At 47.9% G+C, this 12,359-nt stretch overlaps 1 protein-coding gene across 5 annotated transcripts in view; it reads right to left on the minus strand.

Moving 5' to 3' along the window:
- Positions 1 to 2,258: 2,258 nt before the first annotated feature.
- The window catches only part of sema6bb (sema domain, transmembrane domain (TM), and cytoplasmic domain, (semaphorin) 6Bb), a 133,158-nt gene continuing 123,057 nt past the window's right edge, over positions 2,259 to 12,359 (minus strand). For 3 of the 5 annotated variants that reach the window (XM_056414296.1, XM_056414297.1, XM_056414295.1), the window contains one exon: positions 2,259 to 7,999. In XM_056414296.1, coding sequence (XP_056270271.1) covers positions 7,107 to 7,999 — 893 coding nt within the window. In that variant the 3' untranslated portion in view covers positions 2,259 to 7,106. The remainder of the gene's footprint in view (positions 8,000 to 12,359) is intronic. The other 2 variants (XR_008831687.1, XR_008831686.1) reach the window with 2 other exon arrangements.

The following is a 12,359-nucleotide window of genomic DNA, read 5'->3' on the forward strand; positions in this document are numbered from 1 at the left end:
AGAGCCAACGCGTCTCATCTTCCGTCGGGGTCATCGGGGGTCACGAGCTGGAACGCGTCGCTCTCTTGTTGGTTAAATTACAGTGTCTCGCTAAATTATAGAGCAAAGTAAAAGAGTGGTGTGCAATGCTTGTTGTGTCCAGCTGTCCTCCTCTCAGAGTGCACGTCTCCCCAGAAAGATATTCATGTTTCAGTTAATGGGTCCATTAAAGGGTTTGAGTCTCGCATCACTTTTCCTCGTTAACTGTTAAAAGTGTTGGATCAAGTTTAAGCAATTTGTTAGTGGCCTGCATGTTAAATTAGGGTAAAGAAAACCCTTAATTTGATATTAGGCTTCTGACAAGCACACCCTGGTGACAGAGACATATTTAAATGTGTTGCGCACACAACATGTTGTGATGGATGAAACCTCAATGTGTCTGGTTGTTGTACACGAACAAGCGGTTTGAAGAAGAAGAAAAAATATGTATGTCTAGTTTTTAAGGAATTGTATGTATTTGGAGGATAAATATTGAGACGCCAGCTGGCATTACATGGAGCTCAGCTGTGGAGCAGGGAGCGGAATCAAGGAGAGGACACCCACTGGCACGGGTTTACCCTCTTCATTAATCAAATTCATCATAATGAGAGAGAGAGAGAGAGGGAGAGGGGGGAGAGAGAGAGAGAGAGAGAGAGGGAGAGAGAGAGAGAAGAGAGAGAGAGAGGAGGGGGAGAGAGAGAGAGAGAGAGAGAGAGGGAGGGGGAGAGAGAGAGAGAGGAGAGAGAGAGAGAGAGAGAGAGAGAGAGAGAGGAGAGAGAGGGAGAGAGAGAGAGGAGAGAGAGAGACAGATGGATAGAGAGAGAGGAGAGGGAGAGAGAGAGAGGGAGAGGGGAGGAGAGAGAGGGGAGAGAGAGAGGGAGAGGGGAGAGAGAGAGTGGGAGAGGGGGGGGGAGAGAAAGAGGGAGAGGGGGGAGAGAGAAAGAGAGAGAGTGCTGCAGAAAGACAGATATATATATATATAAATAAATAGATAGATACATAGACAGATAGACATACAGACATATATAGAGACAGACAAATAGACATATATATATAAATTGATATATAGATAGATAGACAGACAGACATACAGATGGAGAGAGAGACAGACAGATAGATACACAGGCAGACAGACAGAATGACAGACAGACAGACAGGTATAGATGAGGGATGCTGTGGGCCGGGTGTTAGGGTAACAAGCTGTGTAAACTATCCCAAAGCTGGCACATGCATTCCTCGTCAATCTGCAGAGCAGAGTGAACACGGATGCCAAAAATGCTCCAGTGTAATTGCACACAGGGTGCGACAGAGTCATCGTCCACCTCCCTCCTCCTCCTCCCTCCCCCCCCCCCCTCCTCCAATCCTATATCACTCCAGTAACTGCAGCACTGGAGGGCTCCAGTGTCATAAAACATCAGCCAAACGGAGCTCCTGACAGGTCCTCACAGTCCTGCACCACTCAACAGATGTGAAATGGCCTGATAGGCTCCCCCGAGAGAAGAGGAGCTGGTTTGGGTGGAGGTGGGTGGGTGGGGGGAGGGGGGGGGGCGAAGTAAATGTCTGTCTACACCGGCAATAGCAAGTGACAGGTAAATGACAATTTCTCTCACTGATTTACACATTTTTAATGATTGTTCTACTGAATATGCAGAAGTCTTGCTCCAGGCTTTTGGCGTGTAAAGCAACGCTCATCAAGTGGTTTCTTTTAGAGCTGTAGCGCCCTCTAACGGCGGCCGGTGGTACTTCACCAAAACACGCTGCTCAGAGGTGGAAGCAGTAGTCCATGTTCATGTTCTTCTAATCTTTAGTCATTTGAAGAGCTTAAAAAGTACTTTGAAAAGATAAAAGTGGCTCAGTGACTGCATTATATATTAGAAGGGTGAGGGTTATGATACATGAACTATATCTGATTGATTCAAGTAAAACTCCTTATCAGTAAAACACACAGCTTTTGAGGTACTTGCGCTCCACTTGAGTATTTCCATGTAGAGCTACTTAACATTTCAGAGTAAAATATACATTTCTCCACAGCGGTAGCGTCTTTGATTTAAAACATCATCTGTGTGGACTTTGGGGATTCTGCAGAATATCAATACTTTTGAAGTAGGATTTGTAATGTAGGACTTTCACCTGCAACTCAATCACATACTAACAGACCAGAGTCAAAGTATTCCATGTTTTCATCCCTGTGCAACAGGTTATTAAATGTTATAAATCAGTCAATGACGACACCTGGGAGATCAATGTCTGAGTGGTTTATTAGAATAAGAAAGTTGACATAGAGCAAAGTCTCCATGCGGAGTGACAGGCAGAGCTCAGGACAATGTGGAGAATGGTGAACAACTGCTGGAGTGTGTGTGTGTGTGTGTGTGCGTGTGGCGTCTGTATACAGTGGATGTGTGTACTGGGCAGTTGTCGTAGGGTGCATGCACGTGTTTCGTTTTGCGTGACGACAGACAGGTTTCTTTGCGGACACAAGCGCGCGCACACACACACACTTGCATGTACTGTACAAATTCACACGTCGCTACTTCTGTACACACACACACACACACACAGAGGCTGTGTCGTCATGCAGCTACTGTACTTAAATTACATGTAAGCATCAATGTTATGTACACGTAGTAGGGACATGTGATGTCATCGGATGACGCAGTGCCCCCCCCCCCTCAGCCTCTGGTGGGGGCCACAGGACGACGGGGCCCTTCACAGTAGCGGGAGAAACCACTTCGCGGGAGTTCATTCGCACCTCAGTGCTGCTCACACAACGGCTTCATCGTCACCGTCGTCTTCATCTTCATCAAATCCGGCACACCAGAGACAGTGAAATCATATACAATAATGTTCCTTATCATTTCAAACCAAATATCAACCACGGAAACAAACTATATAAAAATAAAAATAAACATGACAGAGATGATCAGAGCTGACTGAATACATCGGCAACTTTACGACGACGACGGCGATGTGGATTTTTGTTTCCCGCCTTGTGTTTGTGCTTTTTGTCCCCTCCTCTTCTTCCTCTTCCTCTCGCATTACGGCGGCTCGGAAAGGAGCAGTTCTCACGTCGACGTGTGACGGCGGATTCAGTCAAAGTTGGCCTCCGTCTCCGGACTCTCTCTGGGAGCCGGAGCGCGTCCGGCACCGAGACGCGCTGGAGGGCGAGATGGCAGTTATTGGCTGAGGGGGTGGGGGGGGAGGGAGGGGCACAACGGCGTGGTCACTTTAACAAGAACACAGACACAACCTGATAAATAAGAACACGGGCAGACTGGGTCATGAGGGCTGGGTGGGAATTTCATCTGTGTGTGTGTGTGTGTGTGGGACTGGAGGCAATATGTGTCAAAACGAAAAAAAAATAAAAAAAGGAAAAGAAAAGCAATTTACCGCATGAGAGGGTTTGAAAGTGTCTTAAAAAAAAATGGAAACACATTAAAGATGAAATGTGGAATAAAGCGAAATTCTGTGAAACGCTTTTATTTTTCTGTCTGTCATCGACTCATTATATTAACGGAGCTCACCTTTAATAGTGACACACAGGATGAAGGCCCCGCCTGGACATGGATTGGGATATAGTGTGTGTGTGTGTGTGTGTGTGAGTCTGACAAAGTGCAGCTGGAGGAATGGGAATGACATGAAGTATGTGAAGAAGAGGGAGGAGGACGACTTCCGCCGGGCTGCACCTGCATTCCTCAGCCGGTAAGATGACGTCGCCGACGGCCGACATCTCGTGCTCGAGCTCCGACTCAACTGCGTCGCACGTTCTGGTTTAAAAAATGGCCGACGGCGAGTAAACGAGGGGGGGCGTAGAGGCTGGTCGAACGGGCGCCTCCCTCTCAGGGGGCGGATGTGTGTGTCTGACGCAATCATCTCGAGGACTCATCGGGCCATTAGGGGGAGGAGGGGGGGGGGGGAGATGTACGTTGCCTAATCAAGCATGTTTAGTGGAGAAGAGATGCGGAGCGCAGACACGGCTGGCCGGGCACGCCGGACCGAGACGGAGAGGCCCTCAGACACACACACACACACACAGACACACACACTCACACACGGGCAGACAAGCAGCACTCAGGTCACAGCCGAGATGGAGACGAGGGAGATAAAGAGAGTCGGAGCCGCGGCTCCGTATCCTCGGCACTAATGACCCGTTCCAGGGCGGAATGTGTAAAGAATCCCCCGGACTCGAGCGCCGAGGCGGTGATGCAGTACCATCATGTCCGCCCGCCCTCCTCCTTGCTTTCATAAATCTCTTTCACTAGCTCGTCTCACGCTGGACCTCCAGCTCCGGCTGCGTCTCCTTTTTAGGGCCGAGTGCAGCACATCAATGCTGCGAGAGTAAAAGAAGAAGTGTTGTGAAAACCGCCCGCTGTTATTTGGTCTGATTTATAATGTTTTTCTTCCTCTTCTTCTTCTTCTTCTCTCTCTCTGATCGAGAGGTCACATTTACACATTTTGTTTTCCAGAGAAGCTTCTCGTGCGACTGCTCGTGTTAACAGGATCGTTAACAGATCATGTTGGCATGACATTAGAATATCTTCTGCTGTCCAATAAATCAAATCTTAAACTCCGTTTTTCAGCCTTGTAGAATATCTGAGATTCACTGAAAATATGACTAATGTAGTGTTTTCAAATTCTATGGTTTATGGTTTATTACGTCTGATTTAAAACTGTTTCTCATGTGTTTTTATGTTGTGATTTTACTCTTATTTCCCTCTAATTGGACTTTAACATTTGAAATGTTTAGCTTGACTGATTGCCGTTTGGTGCGTCGTTGATCTTTTTGGGCATTATTGCTATAAAAACAGCCACAATGAAGAGGCTGACAACGACATCGCCGCTTTTAAATGAAAAATATATGTGTGGGATTTGTGGAAAAATAGGAAAATCTTCATCATATTATTTCATTCATAAAAGCATTGTCTCGCGCTAGCCTGCACTATTATTTGTAAATTCCAAATATATTCTAGTTTCTGTGTGTACACACACACACACACACACACACACTGTGCATCTATCCAACCACAGTCCAGCTTCTCCATTCCAGCCGCCATTCTCTGTGTCCAGTGTAACAGTTTAAATCGACATCGCATCGCACTCCCACGCGAGTCTCCCGACGCCTTTAGCCCGGACGTGTGAATGTCGAGAAACGGGCCGCCGCAGAACGTCAACGCCTCGATAAGAGAAAGAACCGGGGGAGGGGGAGAGGTGAAGTAAAAGAGGACGGCTGAGAACGAAAGCACAACTGATCAAAGCAGTGTTTTGCACTCAATATGAGTAACGCGTTCATGGACACACACCCGGAGAGACTCACACACACACACACACGCCGACAGACACCTCTCGCACACCGTGACCCGGATGAGCTCCGAGCTCTCTCTGGATCTACGTTTGAATCGAGGGACGCGGATGGGAGGAGACACGAGAAGAAGTGAACACAGAGAACATCAAAGGATCGGACACAACGGGCCCGCCTGTTTTCTTTACCCCCGCTTTTGTTGTGAAACACACTGAGCGGCATGAAGCCGCAAGGGGATGAGCATTGTGACAGCCGGCCTCCGCCCCCCCCCCCCCCCCCTCGCCTCAGCCCCCTCTGCTCCTCCATCTCTCGTCCGGGGGAACGACCAACCAGAGCGGGGCAGAGAGCACGAGAGACGCCCGGGTCCCGGTCGGTCCGTCTCACACGCCGTCCTCCTCCTCATTGATATTCTGCGGGGGCCGCGCTGCGGTCGAGGGTCCCCGACTCCTCACGGCTATTTGTTGCCGCGGTCTCCTCCGGCTCCCGGGGCACAAAGAGGCTCAGTGTCGGGCAGGAGAGGCTGAATGGAGCTCCCGAGCGCCCCCCCCCCCCAGCTCAGACAGCCACGGCTCACATTCCCCCTCCTTCGAATGGACCGCGGGGTCCGCGGGGGGCCGTCGGGTCAGGCGGACCCGGGCGCTCTGAGAGTCGGCTCGGGAGGGAAGAATGGAGGCGAGGTATTGTTCCTTTTTCCCAGCGCCCCATCTCCGCCTGACATCTGGAAACTTCAGTTTGCTTTGATCAGAGAGAAAAAACAGCTGTTTTATAAAATATCAAATTAAATTGCCTTTTTTTTCTTCTTCTTCTTCGCCCTTATCTGTCTCATTATTGCTTTCTTTCACTTCGTGATGGCTCGGTCCAGGTGCTGGGAATCACACCAAAAAATGTCAATGGGAGGTCACGCCCCCTTCACGAGCCACTGGCCCACCGGCTCACACCTCCGATTGGTCAACGCACTGACACGTTTCTTAAAATCCATTTGTGTGTCTCTGCGATTGTTTATAAAAAAAGGGGAAAATAATGTGAACTTCATCCTCCTCTGTATAGAAATGTCATTATATAGTTATACTTCACAGTTAGGACAGGACACTGGTTGGGGTTGTCGTGGCCACTCACATTCACACACACACACACACACACACACACTGCATGATTTATTGAGAGTCACGGCCCTCTGGCACGGCTACAACAGTTTTAGTCTCATCTGAAATCCAAAGTAAAGCACATTGTTGTCTGCTGGATGCCGCTGGCACGGAAAAACAAAACAACAAAAAAGCCGAAACAAAAATGAACGCTCAAAGGAGATCCACGGTGTCAAAAGGGGGGTGAGCAGCATGGCGGAGGGAGACCTTTCACATTTGGCGCTGCGAGGGGAAATTGTCTTTTTGAATGTTCTTTATCACACACACACACACACACACTCTCCTTTGAGAAGATTCCCTTTCCTTTGCACACCCCCCCTCTCTCTCTTCACCTCACTGTTCGTCCTGTGGTGCCAAAGGCGAGCTCTGGGGGGGGGGGGGGGGTGTACCACTTCCGGAGCAGAGAGGGGTGCACCTCGGATTTCTAAAAAGAAGCAGAGGAGCGGAGACGAGAGGAGAGATGGCTCCTCTTTCTCGACCGTCTCTCTGTCTCCCTCTTCAGTCAGCCGAATGACGTCAGGACGTTGGATGACAGTGAGAGAGGACGGACGGGGTACGGTTGGACAGAGAGTCTGAGGGGTTGATTTATTCCAGTCTGCTGTTGGAGGGAATGGGTGTCCAGACAGAGCTCGGGGCTCACGTACTTTGCCTCACTGGCCACTAGGGGCGCGCTCTCCCATGTTCTTCCCGAGGAGATGGCTGATGTCAGCCAGGTCTCCCAGCCCTCGCGGCCCGTGCATATCTGGCCTGATGAGGCCCGGGCGCTGGGCGTGGCAGGGCGCCCCGCTGCCGCCGTTGTAGTTGAGCGCCTCGTGACTCCAGCGAGGCTCCCCGTAGTCCACGTGGGGCGTGGGGGCGGACACCACCCTCCGTCGGTCGGGGGAGTCCTGCGGCGTGGCGGGGTAGATGTAGTCTCCCGCCGAGTTCCTCAGGGCGCCGCCGCCGGGACGACCGCCGCCGCCGTGCTCCCCTCTCTGGGTGGCGAGGATCAGGTAGCGCTGGCGCTCTGTGTGCGGGGGCAGCACCACCTCCCCCGGGTCCTCGATCCGGACCACGCCGCCGCCGTGCAGGAACTTGGAGCTCAGGTAGATGACGGAGTTGTTGGGGCAGGGCGTCCCCACGGCGGCGAGGAAGCTCTGGCTCTGGTCCCAGTCGGTGTCCGGGAGGCGCATGCAGCGCTTCTGCTGCAGCGGGGTCTGCTCCGGGGTGGGCAGCAGGCCGGGGTCCATCTCCCCCTTGGGCCAGCCGTTGGGCACGGCGAAGGGGTTGTCCGCCTGCGAGCGGCGCCGCTCGCCGCCGCTGGTCCTGGTCACGCTCATCACCGAGCCGCCGCGGCCCTGTCCCAGCACGCTCTGCTCCTTGTCGCCTTTGCGGCGGGCGCCGCCGGCTCCGGAGCGGCGGTGGCGGTGGGTCATGATCCAGCAGACGGCGAGGCCGGAGAGGACGGCGCCCGTCGCGAAGGCCGAGACGGCCGACACCACCAGCAGGTTGACGGACACCAGGCCGTCGGGCTCCTCGATGAAACTCTCCTGGAGCAGCAAACCTGCGCGGAGAGAAAGACACAAAATGGTATGAGATTATTCACAAAAATGAAGTCCATCAGTCAAGTGGTGGAAACAGCATCAATATAAACATGTGGGCGTTAACAAACGGCGAGACCAAATGGCCTGGTTTCTCTCTCTCCCTCCGTGGGTGGGAATGGTCGTATGCTTTCCAAGGTATAATTGCCTAGATTACGTAAAGTGGATGGAGACTTTAATCGCTGTAATAACTGTCTTCCTGATTGAGAATAGGAATGCGCGATATAAACGATATACGATATAAACGATAAAAAATGGCCTACGATAGAGATCTTAGTTATATTGCTCTATCGCGATATTGCATGTTTGACGCGATCTATCCATGACCCGCGAAATATAAAGTGCCACGAGTGTCACGATGTGTACAGGATGTGGACCCAGCGGATGTGGACCCAGCGGGACGGGCGGTGATCGCGGGAGGCGCGAGGCAGGAACGGGTAGGCACTAGGCAGACGGATGATCGGCTGGCTGCTGACGGAACGAGTAATCCTCTGGCGGGTGTACATTACGTATAACAATAACGCATGTGACAATAGTACAATGATCCCACAACTCGTGGGTGTCAAGCTGGGGTTCTTATAGTCCCGTTGATTTGTGATTGCTTGCCGGTGTGTGCGCCGCGCGGCAGCGGAGTCCGAAGCCACGCCCCCCACCGCGTCAAGCCCGGTGACACGGTCGCGACCGTGACAACGAGCTGCAACCGTCTGCAACGCATCGTCCGCGACCCGCGAAATTTAAAAAGAGCCACGAGCTGCGACCGGCATCAACGCATCATCATCTAAGTAAATATGGCTGAAAGCCAAACGGAGGAGCTGGTGAAAAAGAAAGGTGCAACTTCCATCATTTGGAATTGGTTCGGATTTAAGCGGACCGACGAGCAGCAGCAAGCTATACTATGTGTGCACAATAAATGTTCTCAAAACGACATACTAAGTTTCTTTCTTCTTTTGTTTTATACATTTAGCAGTTTGGCTTTCCTTAGAGTCTATGTAACCTGTTCTGAAATGGTTCTATTATGATTTACAGTATATATCGTGATATATATCGGTATCGCAATAGCTGCAATGTATATCGCAATATGGATTTTAGGCCATATCGCCCATCCCTAATTGAGAATAGCTCTCAATGTTTCGCAACATTAGCTCGACAAGGAAAGAAGCCAAGTCGGGCATTAATGGTGAGTAATAATTCCAAGGTTTCCTATTATATATACCAGTTGTACCTCCCTAGATGTGTTTTGTATATTGTGACTTATTAGGTTATGTAATTATCTATTAAGCTACCTTCCACTGATAGTTCTTCCCTGTGCTTCATCTATATTCAAAAGACGAACATAAGGCGTCGTGTTTGTAGATAACGGGGAAAAACACACCACGAAGTTCTGTATTTCTTGTGTATGAAAACACGAAGAACTGAGAGAACTGTTTATGAATTATTGAAGACGTGAGCGCGGGGAGATCAATTAAGAAAAGGCCTGAAGAAAAGTTGTTCTATGCAGCGTGAACTCCCGAGAGCAACAGCGACCCCGCACAATGGAATTGGGAAGCAGATTGGAGAAAATCAGATGAAGAGGGAGAGAGAGAGCGAGAGAGAGAGAGCGAGAGAGGTTGCCTCAAGCGAGCGAGAACATTTGGGGCCTTACACAAACATCGTAATCGTTGGTAAATTACAGCACGGATTGCGGCAGAGGGAGAACTGTCTGCACAAGGACACTGAAATAAATCCTTTCCCACAGAAAATAAATGGATGTCATTAATAGGCGTCGGCAGCCACTTACTCACTGGCACCGCGGGGACACGGAACGAACATGGAGAGAACAGCAGCAGCTGTTTAAACAAACATACTCTTATTGTCTGACAAATTTATTTTTAATGGGAACAAATGGTGCCGGTTGTGGTGCAAATACGCTCACACGAGGCAGCCGGGGCGGTTAATTAATGTGGCCTGTGGCTCGGTATAATAAAGTGTTACTCGACACGTTGACATTAAACCGGGGAATGGCAGATTAAACCCCGCGCGAGATTGCCCCGACTGCTGTGCGGTGGCGGAGGAGCGCTTCGCCGAGAGAGTCTCAATGTTTCTCAGCATTTTTGGAGGTCTGGGAACATCCGATGGAGCTCGTCCAGACCCGCTTCGAGCCGGTTTGTGTCCGTGACCACCAAGAATAGATCGATAGGGGACAGAACCGTGCCGCACCCGGAGAGTGCCGCTGCTAAGCTATTGTCTCTGCTTTTTCATTTTAATGTCTTTTATTTTTCTGTTTTTTATTTAATTTAATTTTTGTATTCAATGCTTATATTATTGTGTTGTTTTTTCATTTGAATGTTTTTTATTTTTCTGTTATTTATTTAAATTAATTTTTGTATTTAATACTTATATTATTGTTGTTGTTTTTTCTTTTTAATGTCTTTTATTTTTCTCTGTTATTTATTTAATTTAATTTTTGGATTTAATACTTATATTATTGTGTTGTTGGATTTTCTTTTTTCATTTTAATGTCTTTTATTTTTCTCTGTTATTTATTTAATTTAATTTTTGGATGTAATACTTATATTATTGTGTTGTTATATTTTCTTTTTCATTTTAATGTCTTTTATTTTTCTCTGTTATTTATTTAATTTAATGTTTGTATTCAATGCTTATATTATTGTGTTGTTTTTTCATTTTAATGTCTTTTATTTTTCTCTGTTTTTATTTATTTTTATTTAATGCTTATATTATTTGGTTGTACTCATTTTTTACTGTTCGGTCCTTCCCTTCCTCCTCGTGGAGCGTGTGTGTAGAAGTATATGATGTGTGTGTGTGTGTGTGGGGGGGGGGGGGGTGTGGAGATTGCCACTTGTACTGGCTGTGGGCTGGACTACGGATACTGACTACTGACACCACCTGTGCTGATTGTTTTATTGTATTTATGTATTTGGATGTCAAGAATTCGATTAATACATTTAGAAAAGTCAACATTTTTCAAGATGCTGGCGACCGTGTTTTTGGCAGAAACAGATTTTAATGAAACATAAGCACATTCATTTCTCTTAGTGACTGAACACCTTTTTGAAAGACACGAGCACGATGCCCTCGAAATGTGAAAAGAGAAAAGACGATAACAAAATCACCATGGTAACAACACCAACAGTCTACTCGGAGGCTGCACTTATGCAAGTCATATTTTGCCTGTTAGAGTGCTACTATTCATATATAATACTATACTATTTGTATAAGCTAGTCGCTCATGGGGGTGCCGTTAGTTTTGCAGATATTTAGTCATAAACTAAAGTATTGGACACATTGATTTTGAGACCAGATGATGGTGCTGAATAGAAAAGAGATTTACAAATCATTCTGAATCGATAGTTGTCGAGATATTTTTTATGCTTCATGGCAATCTGTTGCACTGGGGACTAAACAGAAAGATACATTTCTGGAAATATCGGTTTACCAAACAGAAGCTGAAACCATTGTGTCTGCCATCTTGTGTTTTTAGGTTTGTTTTATGACATCTGCCTCGTGGGACTACAGATGAAAAATAGCCTCTTGGCTCCAACTCTGGCACATTTACGGAAATGTTTTTTATCAATGTGCACAGTCCCTTATCAAATAAACAAAGTAAAAAAACAACAGCCGAAAGGTAAACTACTGTATTGCTCATAAAATGACCTTATATAAGGGAGACTGTGTTGCTCCACAGCAGTGGCCTTAAAGCAACAGTACACTCTAAAGAGCAAAGAAATGAATAAATACTCTTATCTCAAATTATACATTATTATTGTATTTTCTACTGAATCAGTCACTTGCAGTTTCACGTGAAAGCTCCCCGACGCCCCCGACCCCTCCGTCCGCTCCACAGGTCTGCGGTCTCCATCGACTCGGCCCTGACATTAATCAACTGGCCTTGTCGGCCAATCAATGTCCCTTTCAGCACTAATTAGTCCTTCATCGGCGATCCAATGAGCTCTGAGACACACACGTGGACACGGGCTTTAGTTCCCGCCTGATAATCACGGGACATGCGGTTCAGTTTAGTTCACACTCAGACAAATCCTCCCGAATAACCGCAGATCACGTTTCATCAGCGGGGTATTAGAGAGGATTTGTTCTTCTTCCCTCTTCTTCTTCGAACTTCCTCTTCTCTTTGCTTTTTCTTCCACCACTAATTCATCACTGCCACTGAATATTAATTTGGTAATAATACACCTACTTATAAAGCGTTATAATCAGCTTATAGTGCTATGCAATTATAGTCATAAGCTCTCATGCATATTCATAATGCTTTATAACAATATGATTTTATAAACACAATATAGAGCCTTTTATAATGACTATTAT

The sequence above is a fragment of the Pseudoliparis swirei genome, chromosome 5, assembly GCF_029220125.1.
Source record: "Pseudoliparis swirei isolate HS2019 ecotype Mariana Trench chromosome 5, NWPU_hadal_v1, whole genome shotgun sequence".
In the NCBI taxonomy this organism is placed as follows: domain Eukaryota; kingdom Metazoa; phylum Chordata; class Actinopteri; order Perciformes; family Liparidae; genus Pseudoliparis; species Pseudoliparis swirei.